The sequence below is a fragment of the Somniosus microcephalus genome, chromosome 17 (assembly GCF_052327205.1).
Source record: "Somniosus microcephalus isolate GS21.2 chromosome 17, FLI_Smic_1.0, whole genome shotgun sequence".
In the NCBI taxonomy this organism is placed as follows: domain Eukaryota; kingdom Metazoa; phylum Chordata; class Chondrichthyes; order Squaliformes; family Somniosidae; genus Somniosus; species Somniosus microcephalus.
In genome coordinates, this window is record NC_141003.1 from 4,215,374 (window position 1) to 4,229,085 (window position 13,712).

The 13,712-nt window shown below is 46.8% G+C and overlaps 1 protein-coding gene across 2 annotated transcripts in view; it reads left to right on the forward strand.

The window, feature by feature from the left end:
• Positions 1–13,712, forward strand: part of LOC147105456 (E3 ubiquitin-protein ligase Hakai-like) — a 33,770-nt gene that overhangs the window by 11,814 nt on the left and 8,244 nt on the right. The window contains exon 6 of one of the 2 annotated variants that reach the window (XM_086009821.1): positions 1,534–1,659. The exons of the other annotated variant lie outside the window; for it this stretch is intronic. Within the exon in view, the coding sequence (XP_085865947.1) occupies positions 1,534–1,659 (126 nt within the window). The remainder of the gene's footprint in view (positions 1–1,533; positions 1,660–13,712) is intronic. 2 annotated transcript variants of the gene reach the window in all.

A 13,712-nucleotide genomic window follows, 5' to 3' on the forward strand; every position in this document is an offset into this window, starting at 1 on the left:
CGAATGGCGGCCTGTGCTGTATCATTCTATGATTCTAAATCACCTGGCCCAGATGGGATGGATGCTAGGTTCTGAGGGAAGCAGAAGCTCTGACCAGATACTTTCAATCCTCCTTGGATATGGGAGTGGTGCCAGAGGACTGCATGTTACACCCCTGTTCAAAAAGGGGAGCGATAAACCTGGTAACTGCAGGCCAGTCAGTCTAATATCAGTGATGGGAAAACTACTAGAGACCATTGTCGAGGAGAAAATTAGTTCTCACTTGGAGAGCATGGGTTAATGAGGGACAGCCGGCACGGATTTGTTAAAGGCAAATCATGTCTGACTAGCCTGACTTGAATTCTTTGACAAAGTAACAGAGAGGGTTGATGAGGGTTGTGCAATAGATGTTGTGTACTGAATATATGGACTTTCAAAAGGGATTTGATAATGTACCACTTAATAGACTTGTTCGGAAAATAGAAGTACACGGTATTAAAGGGACGGTGGTAACTTGGATATGTAATTGGCTAATGGATAGAAGATAGGGACCCGCGGTGAACAGATGTTTTTCTGACTGGAGAGAAGTATGCAGTGGGGTCCCCCAGGAGTTGGTATTGGGACCATTGCTTTTCCTATAGATAAATGACCTGGACTTGAGTGTAGGGAGTATAATTTCAAAGTTTGCAGATGATAGAAAACTTGGCAATGTAGTAAATAGTGAGCAGGATAGTAGCAGGAGGACAGAGACAGGCTGGTGAAATGGGCAGACACAAGGCAGATGCAATTCAATGCGGAGAAGTGTGAAGTAATCTAAATGGTACTATTTTGAGGGGGGTGCAAGAACAGAGGGACCCGGGGGTGAATATTCACATCTTTTTGGTAGGCCGAGTTGATAAGGCAGTTAAGAAAGCGTCTGGGATACTTCAGCTGGAGTATTGTGTCCAATTCTGGGCACCACACTTTAGGAAGGACGACAAGGCCCTGGCGAGGGTACAGAGGAGGTTTACTAGGATGTTGGCAGGGATGAAGAACTTCAGTTATGTGGAGAGATTGGAGAAGCTGGGACTCTTCTCCTTCGAGCAGAGAAGGTTAAGAGGAGACATAGCCATGGTGTTCAAAATTGTGAGGGGTTTTAATAGAGCAGGTAGAGAGAAACTTTCCTCTGGCAAGTGGGTCGGTAACCAGAGGGCATTGATATAATTGGCAAAAGGACTAGAGGGGAAATGAGGAGAAATTTCTTTACACAAAGTTGTTAAAATCTGGAACGCACTACTTGAAAGGAACTTTCAAAGGGCAATTGGACATGGACTAATTTGCAGGGTTATGCGGGAAAAAGCTGGGTGTGGGTCTAAATTGGACGGCTCGTTTAAAAAGCTGGCATAGGCATGGTGGGCCGAATGACCACCTTCTGTGGTGTAAGATTCTATGATTCTAAACCGGGCCATGAAGTTACAGATTGTGGTGGAAACAATTCTGCTGCTGATGGCCCACAGCACCTCATGGATGCCCAGTTTTGAGCTGTTAGATCTGTTCTTAATCTATCCCATTTAGCACGGTGGTAGTGCCACATGACACGATGGAGGGTGTCCTCAGTGTGAAGATGGGACTTGGTCTCCACGTGGACTGTGCGGTGGTCACTCCTACCAATGCTGTCATGGACAGATGCATCTGCGACAGGTAGGTTGGTGAGGACGAGGTCAAGTAGGTTTTTCCCCTCGTGTTGGTTGTCTCACCACCCGCCACAGGCCCAGACTGGCAGCTATGTCCTTCAGGACTTGGTCAGTGGTGGTACTACCGAGCCACTCTTGGTGATGGACATTGAAGTCCCCCACCCAGAGTACATTCTGTGCCCTTGCTACTCTCAGTGCTTCTTCCAAGTGGTGTTCAGCATGGAGGAGTACTGATTCATCAGCTATGGGAGGGCGGAAGGTGGTAATCAGCAGGAGGTTTCCTTGCCCGTGTTTCACCTGAAGCCATGAGGTACAGAATAAATGTTGAGGACTCCCAGGGCTACTCCCCACCCAACTGTATACCACTGTACCCCAAACTCTAGTGGGTCTGTGCTGCTGATGTGACCGGGGCATACCCAGGGATGGTGATGGAGGCGCCTGGGATGTTGGTTGATGGATGTGATTGAGAGAGTCAGGCTGTTGCTTGATTTGTCTTTGGAACATAAAGTGAAAGTCAGGGTAAATATAATAAAGAATATATAGAAAAGTTACAAAAAGGGAATTTAGAAAGTTTAAGCGGGTGTAGAGAGAAAATTAGCAAAGAAAAAGTAGTACGACTTTCCATAGACAAGAGGTAGAGTTCGGGTCACTACAGGATGAAGGTGGCAAGTTTGTAGTGGAGGGTGAGGTAGGGATAGCAAATATGTAGTTTGGCACATTTTCCCATAAGAGGTGGTTATTGGGACTGTAGAAGCACCAGAGATGGTGGGAATGATTGTTCCAAAAGCTGGAACTAAAACCGGTGCTCAGGCTGAAGGTAAAGAAATCACTGGGACTTGATGGTTTATACCCAAGGATCCTGAGGGAAGAAACCGAAGTTCTGACGATAATTTTCCAACGTTCTGTGGAGAGGAAAATTGCACCAGCGGTCCAGGGGATAGGAATTGGGAAATTCTCTCTCCATAGGGCAATCTAGGAAATTGCAGGCCAGTTAGTCTTAATTCAATTGTAGGTAAACTCCTGAAGTCTGTATCTAAATTGCAAGCACTTGGAGAATCAAATAGACCAGTCAGAATGAATTTCTAAAAGGTACCAGATGCTTGACCAACCTTATTGAATTCCTTGAAAAAAATAATGCAAGATAAATAAAGGTAGTATTACGGTTTATATGGATTTTAAGAGGCATTTAATAAAGTACCACATAGGAGACTTCTAACAAAGATAATGGCACATGGAATGTAGAGGAATGTGGCCACGTGGATATATGGCTGTGAAGGCAGGCAGCCCAGAATAGAGCTAAGGGGAAGTTTGTCAGACTGTAGAAATGCAGTGTGTGGTGTTCTGCAGCAGCCTGTGTTGGGGCTTCTCTTTACTGTACCACAGTGACTGCTGCCAACGACCGGAAGCTGCACAGAAGCGTTGTGCACATTAATCTGTGATGGTTTAAGTATTACTGTATACAGGAAACTTTGTGCTATCCAGCTGTTGCCGTTCCCTCAAAACTGCCGGACACTCCAGCGCTAACGTTGAAAGATACGGAAGCTTCTGAGCTCCGTATCTGTCAACAAACCCAACAGCTTCTAAACAGTCCAAGTGTCTCTGTAGCTTAGCAACAGCTTCAGCAGACCTTGCAGAGTTTGACTGTTGAGGAAAAAAGCAACGAGAAAAAAAACCTAACGAAAGCGGCACCTGATTTTTGCCGGTGGCTCGAACATTCCGGACAGTTAGCTTCCGGATAACACACAGTTTCCTGTAATAATACTTTTCCTTGTTCCCCATTATAATTTCTCCTGTCTCAGCCTCTAAGGGACCAGTGCTTACTTTTGCTACTCTCTTCCTTTTTACATACATGTAGAAGCTCGTACAGTCTGTTTTTATATTTCTTGCTCATTTACTCTTGCATTCTATTTTTGGTCATCCTTTGCTGGTTTCTAAAGCTCTCCCAATCCTCAGGCTTACTACTATTCTTCGCAACATTATAAGCCTCTTCTTTTAGTCTAATACTATCTTTAACTTTAGTTCACCACCGATGGATCACTTTTCCTGTGGATTTTTTAGTTCTCAATGGAATGCATACTCATTGAGAATTTTGGAATATTTCTTCAAATATTTGCCACTACTTATCTACCGTCATACCTTTTAATCTAATTTCCCAATCTACATTAGCCAACTTGCCCCTCGTACCTATGCACTTGGTTTTATTTACGTTTAAGACTCTAGTTTTGGACTTAGAATTTTACGTTGCTTTTGAGAGTGACAATCTTATCATATTATGATCACTCTTCCCTAGAGGATCCTTTACTATGAGATTACTAATTTAACGCTGTCTCATTACACAAAACAAGATCTAAAATAGCTTTTTCCCTGGTTGGTTGCATGGCGTATTGTTCTGGGAAACTATCTCAAATACATTCCATGAACTCGTCCTCCACACTATTGCCAATTTGATTTGCCCAGCCTATATGAAAATTAAAGTCCCCCATAATTATTGCATTACCGTTGTGCATTACCTTTGTTACAAGCTCCTATTATTTGTTGATTAATACTCTGCCCAATGGTATAGCATCTGTTAGGGGGCCTATAAAACTACTTCCAAAAACTGTTTTCTGCCCCTTGTTATTCCTTATCTCTACCCATACTGATTCTACTTCCTGATCTTCCAAGCCAAGATCCTTTCTCACTATTGTTCTTATGCCGTCCTTTATTATCAGAGCTACCCTTCCTCTCTTTCCCCCCCCCCCCCCCTTTTCGAGTCTGCCTGTCTTTTTGAAATGTCAAGTACCTATTTAGTTCCCAACCTTGGTCACCTTGCAACCACATCTCTGTAATGGCTATTAGATCATACTCATTTATCTCTATTTGTGCCACTAATTCATCTATCTTATGAATGCTTCATGCATTCAGGAAAGGAGCCTTTAGTTTTAACCTTTTACCACACTTCCCTGCTTTCACCTTATTCACTGATGCATTATTAGCTTTAAAGTCTCTGCCCCTTCCTGTCACACTTTGCTTATCTTTACCCAATTCACTACACTGCTCTATTGCCTTGACACTTCTCTTTAGATTATTACATTTCCCCTTACCTGACCCCTCCCCCACACTTTTTTTTAGTTTAAAGCCCTATCTACTGCCCTAGATATTTGATTCGCCAGGACACTGGTCCCAGCCCGGTTTAATGTAGGGAAATGTATAAAGTAATATATTTTGGAAATAAGAATTGGGAAAGAAAGTGCCCTTCAAATGCTGAAGTTGTAAGTGGGATAGAGAAGCAGAGGTACACGGCATTAAAGGTGGCAGCGCAAGTGGATAAAGCAATAAAAAGGCAAACCCAATCCTTGGTTTGTATCTAGAGGCAGAGAATATGAAAATAAGCAGACGGCGTTGAGCTTGTACAAGACCATAGGCTGCAGCTGGAGTATTGTGAACAGTTTTGGGAGTTGCAGCTTACAGTTATGAGGGGAGACTTGAGTGAGAACCCTTTTTCACTGGAGATGAGAAAGCTTTGGAGTGAGCTGATCGAGGTTCAAGATTACGAAGGTTTATCATAAGGTACATAATGAGAGATTGTCACTAGTCAGTGAGAGGGTAACGAGAGGACACAAATTTAAGATGATCATTAAAAGGGGGGGTTAGAAAAAGTCTTCATGCACTGGTGGTTAGAATGTGGAATTCTCTATACCTCGATGCTGAGTCCCATCAATTATTGTAAAAGGGAATTAGATAGTTACTTGAAAAGGATCGCTATCAAAGGGTGTGGGGAAGGAGCAGGAGATTAGAGGAAGTGGAGACAAACACTGGCAGAGAGTTAATGATATGGGTCCAATCAGTTCTCCTTTGTAGTTCAGGAGTCCGAGGCGTGCAATAGAAGGGTTTTGTCCAGCTCACTTGTGAGATTCAGGACCAACGTGCAGTGTGAATTTGTGCTAAGAATGGGAAGTGGTTACAAAGGAGGAGGGGGGGAGGGGGAGGGGGCTCCAGCCTACACCAGCCTGCTGCTGAGTATCCTGGGCTGGGGATTGGTTTCAGGGCAGGAATGTCACTGCCAGAGCCCTTCGTATGTGGACCTAATTAACAGTTGCTGATGAGTACGCATGGCGCAGAATTAAACTGGTATGTCTTGGACATGAAGGTGGCTAACATAGGAATGGGAGGAGGCCATTCAGCTGCTCGAGCTTGTTCTGCCATTCAGTTAGATCATGGCTGACCTGTATCATAATTCCATCTGTCTGCCTTGCTCCAATAACCTTTAATACCCTTGCCTAACAAAAATTTCCAATTGACCGCAACAATTTTCTTGCATTTTTTTCATTTCCCTGTGTTTTTCCTTTTATATTCTTGACTTTTATCTCTCCTGTTTCGTATCTAAAACAAGACTGCCTCCCCCACTTCCTGTTGCTCCCCCACAGTTGTGTTTTGGGATACTGCCAGGTAGGGAGAGCAAACCCTGAAAAAAGCAGGAAAAGATGGTGAGGTTGAGATTAGGGAGTGAGGGAGGGATTGGGTCCTTGGTCATTGGGTTGGGAGATGCTGCTGAAGGTTAGGGAGTGAGGGAGGGATTGGGTCCTGGGTCATTGGGTTGGGAGATGCTGCTGAAGGTTAGGGAGTTAGGGAGTGAGGGAGGGATTGGGTCCTGGGTCATTGGGTTGGGAGATGCTGCTGAAGGTTAGGGAGTGAGGGAGGGATTGGGTCCTGGGTCATTGGGTTGGGAGATGCTGCTGAAGGTTAGGGAGTGAGGGAGGGATTGGGTCCTTGGTCATTGGGTTGGGAGATGCTGCTGAAGGTTAGGGAGTGAGGGAGGGATTGGGTCCTGGGTCATTGGGTTGGGAGATGCTGCTGAAGGTTAGGGAGTGAGGGAGGGATTGGGTCCTTGGTCATTGGGTTGGGAGATGCTGCTGAAGGTAAGGGAGTGAGGGAGGGATTGGGTCCTGGGTCATTGGGTTGGGAGATGCTGCTGAAGGTTAGGGAGTGAGGGAGGGATTGGGTCCTGGGTCATTGGGTTGGGAGATGCTGCTGAAGGTTAGGGAGTGAGGGAGGGATTGGGTCCTGGGTCATTGGGTTGGGAGATGCTGCTGAAGGTTAGGGAGTGAGGGAGGGATTGGGTCCTTGGTCATTGGGTTGGGAGATGCTGCTGAAGGTTAGGGAGTGAGGGAGGGATTGGGTCCTGGGTCATTGGGTTGGGAGATGCTGCTGAAGGTTAGGGAGTGAGGGAGGGATTGGGTCCTTGGTCATTGGGTTAGGAGATGCTGCTGAAGGTTAGGGAGTGAGGGAGGGATTGGGTCCTGGGTCATTGGGTTGGGAGATGCTGCTGAAGGTTAGGGAGTGAGGGAGGGATTGGGTCCTGGGTCATTGGGTTGGGAGATGCTGCTGAAGGTAAGGGAGTGATTGGGTCCTGGGTCATTGGGTTGAGAGATGCTGCTGAAGGTTAGGGAGTGAGGGAGGGATTGGGTCCTGGGTCATTGGGTTGGGAGATGCTGCTGAAGGTAAGGGAGTGAGGGAGGGATTGGGTCCTGGGTCATTGGGTTGAGAGATGCTGCTGAAGGTTAGGGAGTGAGGGAGGGATTGGGTCCTGGGTCATTGGGTTGGGAGATGCTGCTGAAGGTTAGGGAGTGAGGGAGGGATTGGGTCCTGGGTCATTGGGTTGGGAGATGCTGCTGAAGGTAAGGGAGTGAGGGAGGGATTGGGTCCTGGGTCATTGGGTTGGGAGATGCTGCTGAAGGTTAGGGAGTGAGGGAGGGATTGGGTCCTGGGTCATTGGGTTGGGAGATGCTGCTGAAGGTTAGGGAGTGAGGGAGGGATTGGGTCCTGGGTCATTGGGTTGGGAGATGCTGCTGAAGGTAAGGGAGTGAGGGAGGGATTGGGTCCTGGGTCATTGGGTTGAGAGATGCTGCTGAAGGTTAGGGAGTGAGGGAGGGATTGGGTCCTGGGTCATTGGGTTAGGAGATGCTGCTGAAGGTTAGGGAGTGAGGGAGGGATTGGGTCCTGGGTCATTGGGTTGGGAGATGCTGCTGAAGGTTAGGGAGTGAGGGAGGGATTGGGTCCTGGGTCATTGGGTTGGGAGATGCTGCTGAAGGTTAGGGAGTGAGGGAGGGATTGGGTCCTGGGTCATTGGGTTGGGAGATGCTGCTGAAGGTTAGGGAGTGAGGGAGGGATTGGGTCCTGGGTCATTGGGTTAGGAGATGCTGCTGAAGGTTAGGGAGAGAGTGAGGGATTGGGTCCTGGGTCATTGGGTTGGGAGATGCTGCTGAAGGTTAGGGAGAGAGTGAGGGATTGGGTCCTGGGCCATTGGGTTGGGAGATGCTGCTGAAGGTTAGGGAGAGGGTGAGGGATTGGGTCCTGGGTCATTGGGTTAGGAGATGCTGCTGAAGGTTAGGGAGAGGGTGAGGGATTGGGTCCTGGGTCATTGGGTTAGGAGATGCTGCTGAAGGTTAGGGAGAGGGTGAGGGATTGGGTCCTGGGTCATTGGGTTAGGAGATGCTGCTGAAGGTTAGGGAGAGGGTGAGGGATTGGGTCCTGGGTCATTGGGTTGGGAGATGCTGCTGAAGGTTAGGGAGAGAGATGAAAGTCCAGCAGGTGGGGCCCTTTGCGTGACTTGGTGGGAAGGGTGCAAGAGGTGATCACACGCCGACTTCAGGAAGCTGCTCTCTAGGGAAAGCTACAGTGGCTTCTGAGGCTTGTAGTGGACGGATTTAATACGACGTGAGCTTATCGTCTGCTGCTGGTGATCACCCAGACTCGAGAACGTTAAGGTGCCTGGAAGGGAGTTGGTGGAGTCGGGATGTAATTTTTTTTAGCGTTTTATGCTGGGATCAGTGATGGCTGTACCTCAATTGCTTTTGCTTTGATTGGGTAAAACTTTTTTGGTGACATGAGATTAGGGAGAAAATTGAAATGGGGTTGAAAGGTTTTAAGTGATATAATTATTACATAATGAAAGGAAAAAACATGGGCTATTATGAGTATATGAATGCTTAATGCATTTTGTCTGAAATTCCATTGCTAGTTTAGCAGAGGAGCTAAGCTATTTTAAGTTAGCAGACTTCGTCATGTTGAGCATTGATGTGCTAGTGCTCCACTACTCCACCAAGCACTAACATTTAATGAGGGCGAGAAGAATTCAGATGATTCACTGGTCACAGTGAAGACAGCGGCCATGATGTAGGTGAGCTTCATGACAGACATATTATCAAGAAGATAGATGCACAATTGTGGTTGTGTCTAATTCTATTTTAACTCTGCCATGATAGGTTTTTTCCGGTTTTAAACTAAGTACAGGTTTTAATTGACCATAAAGAATTGACCTTGACATGAAAATGCTGCATCAGACCTTTCAGCCAATGCTGGTCTGCTTACAACAGCACTTGATTGGCTTCTTATTTTTAATTAACCAAGGGGAATGGCCTAGGCCCACACTACAGGACAGTACTAAGCATGAAAGAGGAATAGCCTAGGCCCACACTACAGGACAGTACTAAGCATGAAAGAGGAATAGCCTAGGCCCACACTACAGGACAGTACTAAGCATGAAAGAGGAATAGCCTCAGCTCACACTACAGGACAGTACTAAGCATGAAAGAGGAATAGCCTAGGCCCACACTACAGGACAGTACTAAACATGAAAGAGGAATGGCCTCGGCCCACACTACAGGACAGTACTAAGCATGAAAGAGGAATAGCCTAGGCCCACACTACAGGACAGTACTAAACATGAAAGGGGAATGGCCTAGGCCCACACTACAGGACAGTACTAAACATGAAAGAGGAATAGCCTAGGCCCACACTACAGGACAGTACTAAACATGAAAGAGGAATAGCCTAGGCCCACACTACAGGACAGTACTAAACATGAAAGGGGAATGGCCTCGGCTCACACTACAGGACAGTACTAAACATGAAAGAGGAATAGCCTAGGCCCACACTACAGGACAGTACTAAGCATGAAAGGGGAATGGCCTAGGGCCACACTACAGGACAGTACTAAGCATGAAAGAGGAATCGCCTAGGCCCACACTACAGGACAGTACTAAGCATGAAAGAGGAATAGCCTAGGCCCACACTACAGGACAGTACTAAGCATGAAAGAGGAATAGCCTAGGCCCACACTACAGGACAGTACTAAGCATGAAAGAGGAATAGCCTAGGCCCACACTACAGGACAGTACTAAGCATGAAAGGGGAATAGCCTCAGCTCACACTACAGGACAGTACTAAGCATGAAAGAGGAATAGCCTCAGCTCACACTACAGGACAGTACTAAGCATGAAAGAGGAATAGCCTAGGCCCACACTACAGGACAGTACTAAGCATGAAAGAGGAATAGCCTAGGCCCACACTACAGGACAGTACTAAGCATGAAAGAGAAGATGGGGTCATTTGGCAAGTGGTAAGTTTCTGTTTCCAAACTTGACTGTCTGAAGATTACAGGAGCAAGGAAAGTACAAAGCGTCACTGTTTTGATCGCCTGGGAAAGAATGAGTTGGAGAGAGCGTGCATTGATTTCAGCACAGTGAGGATGTGGGGAGGAGGACGAGCCTGTCGGAAGGTATACTTGAGATTTAAGAGGAACAAGGGGCAAGTGCAGATGAGCACCCGTGATAGGATTAAATAGAGGCATGAACAGTTCCGTCCAAAGGAGGATGTGTATCCACTCGGGGTTATGCTTGAACTGTATAAAATACTAGTTAGGGCACAGCTAGAGTACTGCCTGCAGTTCTGGTCACCACATTACAGGAAAGATGTGATTGCACTGGAGAGGGTGTAGAGGAGATTTATGAGGATGTTACCAGGACCGGGGAATTTTAGCTATGAGGAATGATTGGATCGGCTGGGGTTGTTTTCTTTGAAACAGACGAGGCTGAGGGGAGACTTGATTGAGGTGTATAAAATTATAAGGGGCCTTGATAGAGTGGATAGGAAGGACCTATTTCCCTTAGCAGAGCGGTCCATAACCAGGGGGCATAGATTTAAAGTAATTGGTCGGAGGTTTAGAGGGGAGTTGAGGGGAACTTTCTTCACCCAGAGGGTGGTGGGGGTCTGGAACTCACTGCCTGAAAGGGTGGTAGAGGCAGAAACCCTCATCACATTTTAAAAGTACTTGGATATGCGCTTGAAGAGCCGTAACCTACAGGGCTACGGACCAAGAGCTGGAAAGTGGGACTAGGCTGGAGAGCTCTTTTTCGGGTTGCAATTAAAAAGGATATTGGAAAAGCAGAGAGAGTGCATGAAAAATTCTTGGCAAGTAAAATCAAGGAAAACACAAAGATGTTTTATAAATATATTAAGAGTAAGAGGATAACTAAAAGGGTAGGGCCTATTAGAGATCATGAGGGTATATCACAGAATCACAGAAACCCCACAGTGCAGATAGAGGCCATTTCGGCCCATCGAGCCTGCACCGACACATATCCCACCCGATCCCCGTAACTCCACGTATTTAATCCCCCTAACACTAAGGGTCAATTTATCATAGCCAATCATCCTAACCTGCTAATCTGTGTGTGGAGGCGGGAGACGTCGGTAGGGTTCTTAATAAATACTTTGCGTCTGTTTTCACAAAGGAGAGGGGCGAAGCAGACATTGCTATCAGGGAGGAGGCGTGTGAAAATTTACATGAAATAAACATAGTGAGAGAGGAAGTATTAAGGGGTTTAGCAGCTTTTAAAAGTGGATAAATCCCCAGGCCCGGATGAAATGTATCCCAGGCTGTTAAGCGAAGCGAAAGAGGAAATAGCCGAGGCCTTGACCATCATTTTTCAATCCTCTCTGGCTTCAGGTGTGGGGACGGAGGACTGCTAATGTGGTACCCTTGTTTAAAAAGGGAGAAAAGGATAGACTGAGTAATTACAGGCCAGTCAGCCTAACCTCGGTGGTGGGAAAATTATTGGAAAGAATTCTGAAGGACAGGATAAATCTTCATTTAGAAAGACACGGATTAATCAAGGATAGTCAGCACGGATTTGTTAAGGGAAGGTCGTGTCTGACAAACTTGATTGAATTTTTTGAGGAGGGTAGATGAGGGTAGTGCGTTTGATGTAGTGTATCTTCTTCTTAGGCAGTCCCTCGGAACCGAGGATGACTTGCTTCCACATTAAAAATGAGTTCTCAGGTGACTGATGAGTCCAATGCGGGACCTACAGGGCAGGATTTTCATTGGGCTGTGGAGGTGGGATTGGAGGCTTGTGGGGGGTTAAAATCTCAAAATGGGGGGGGGGGGGGCACGAACCCATCCCGCCTCCATGGCAGTTTCAAAGGAGGCGGATACCCGACCTGTGCTGGGACCCGCCTCCCCGAGGCGGGAAGAGGATTGGTGCCAATTAACTGCCTGTTAACAGGTAGTTAACAGGCAGTTTTTAGTCTAATCCCTATATTTATTGCTGAAGTGTGGGATTCCCGATGGCTCCAAACCACGCCAAGTTAGCGAGGCGGACCGTCGTGCTGAAGGGCTTGGAGGGTTCGAGATGTCCGCTGTTCAGGTGAGTGATGGGTGCATGAGTTCAGAGGTAAGTGTGTTTGGTGTGTGTAAAGTGTTTAAAGAAGTTTTACTTACATTTACTTACCTTTACAGCCTTCCTTCCTTCAGGTCTCGGGAGTCCCACATCTCACCGGCACAGAAAGCAGAATGGCCGCGAGCTGTCAAAATCTGCAGCATTCAGCTTTCTGTTCTGGAGAGATCCCTAAATCAGCCTGAGAGGAAGGAATTAACTTGGAGTACAGGTTGTCAGTGTTTGACGGCTTCAACCAGCTGTCAAACGCTGATATTTCATCCGTCAAAAGCTTTTGACAGATGAAATGTCAATCTGTGACATCACCTGTTGCCGGGTGGCCCTTAATTGGCCTGCTGAGCCCGCTAGGCAGGCTCAACAAGGTCAATCAAGTCAAAATCGCGTGGGTTGGCCACAACTTGATGGAGGCGGGACTACAACCCCGAAAGTTGTAGTCCCGCCTCCTACACGCCGCCTCAATCAAAATCCAGCCCATAGTCTCTGTCACAGGTGGGCAGACGGTGGTTGAAGGGGCGGGTGGGTGGGGTGCTTGGGTTGACGTGCATATAGTGTATATGGACTTTAGCAAGGCTTTTGATAAGGTTCCACATGGCAGACTGGTCACGAAGTTAAAAGTCCATGGGATCCAGGGCAAAGTGTCAAGTTGGATTCAAAACTGGCTCGGAGACAAGAAGCAGAGGGTAATGGTTGATGGGTGTTCTTGTGACTGGAAGGCTGTTTCCAGTGGGGTTCCGCAGGGCTCAGTACTAGGTCCCTTGCTTTTTGTGGTATATATCAATGATCTAGACTTGAATATAGGGGGTATGATTAAGAAGTTTGTAGATGATACTAAAATCGGCTGTGTGGTTGATACTGAAGAAGGAAGCTGTAGACTGCAGGAAGATATCAATAAATTGGTCAGGTGGGCAGAACAGTGGCAAATGGAATTCAATCCGGAGAAGTGTGAGGTAATGCATTTGGGGAGGGCTAACAAGGAAAGGGAATACACATTAAATGGTAGGACACTGAGAAGTGTAGAGGAACAAAGGGACCTTGGAGTGCATATCCACAGATCTCTAAAGGTAGCAGGACAGGTAGATAAGGTGGTTAAGAAGGCATACGGAATGCTTGCCTTTATTAGCTGAGGCATAGAATACAAGAGCAGGAGGGTTATGTTTCAACTGTATAAAATACTGGTTAGGCCTCAGCTAGAGTACTGCGTGCAGTTCTGGTCACCACATTACAGGAAAGATGTGATTGCACTAGAGAGAGTACAGAGGAGATTTACAAGGATGTTGCCGAGAGTAGAGAATCTTAGCTATGAGGAGAGACTGGATAGGCTGGGTCTGTTTTCCTTGGAACCGAGGAGGCTGAGGGGAGACCTTATTGAGGTGTATAAAATTATGAGGGGCCTAGATAAAGTGGATAGAAAGGACCTATTTCCCTTAGCAGAGGGGTCAAAAACCAGGGGGCACAGATTTAAAGTAATTGGGGGAAGGTTTAGAGGGGATTTGAGGGGAAATGTCTTCACCCAGAGGGTTGTGGGGGTCTGGAACTCACTGCCTGAAAGGGTGGTAGAGGC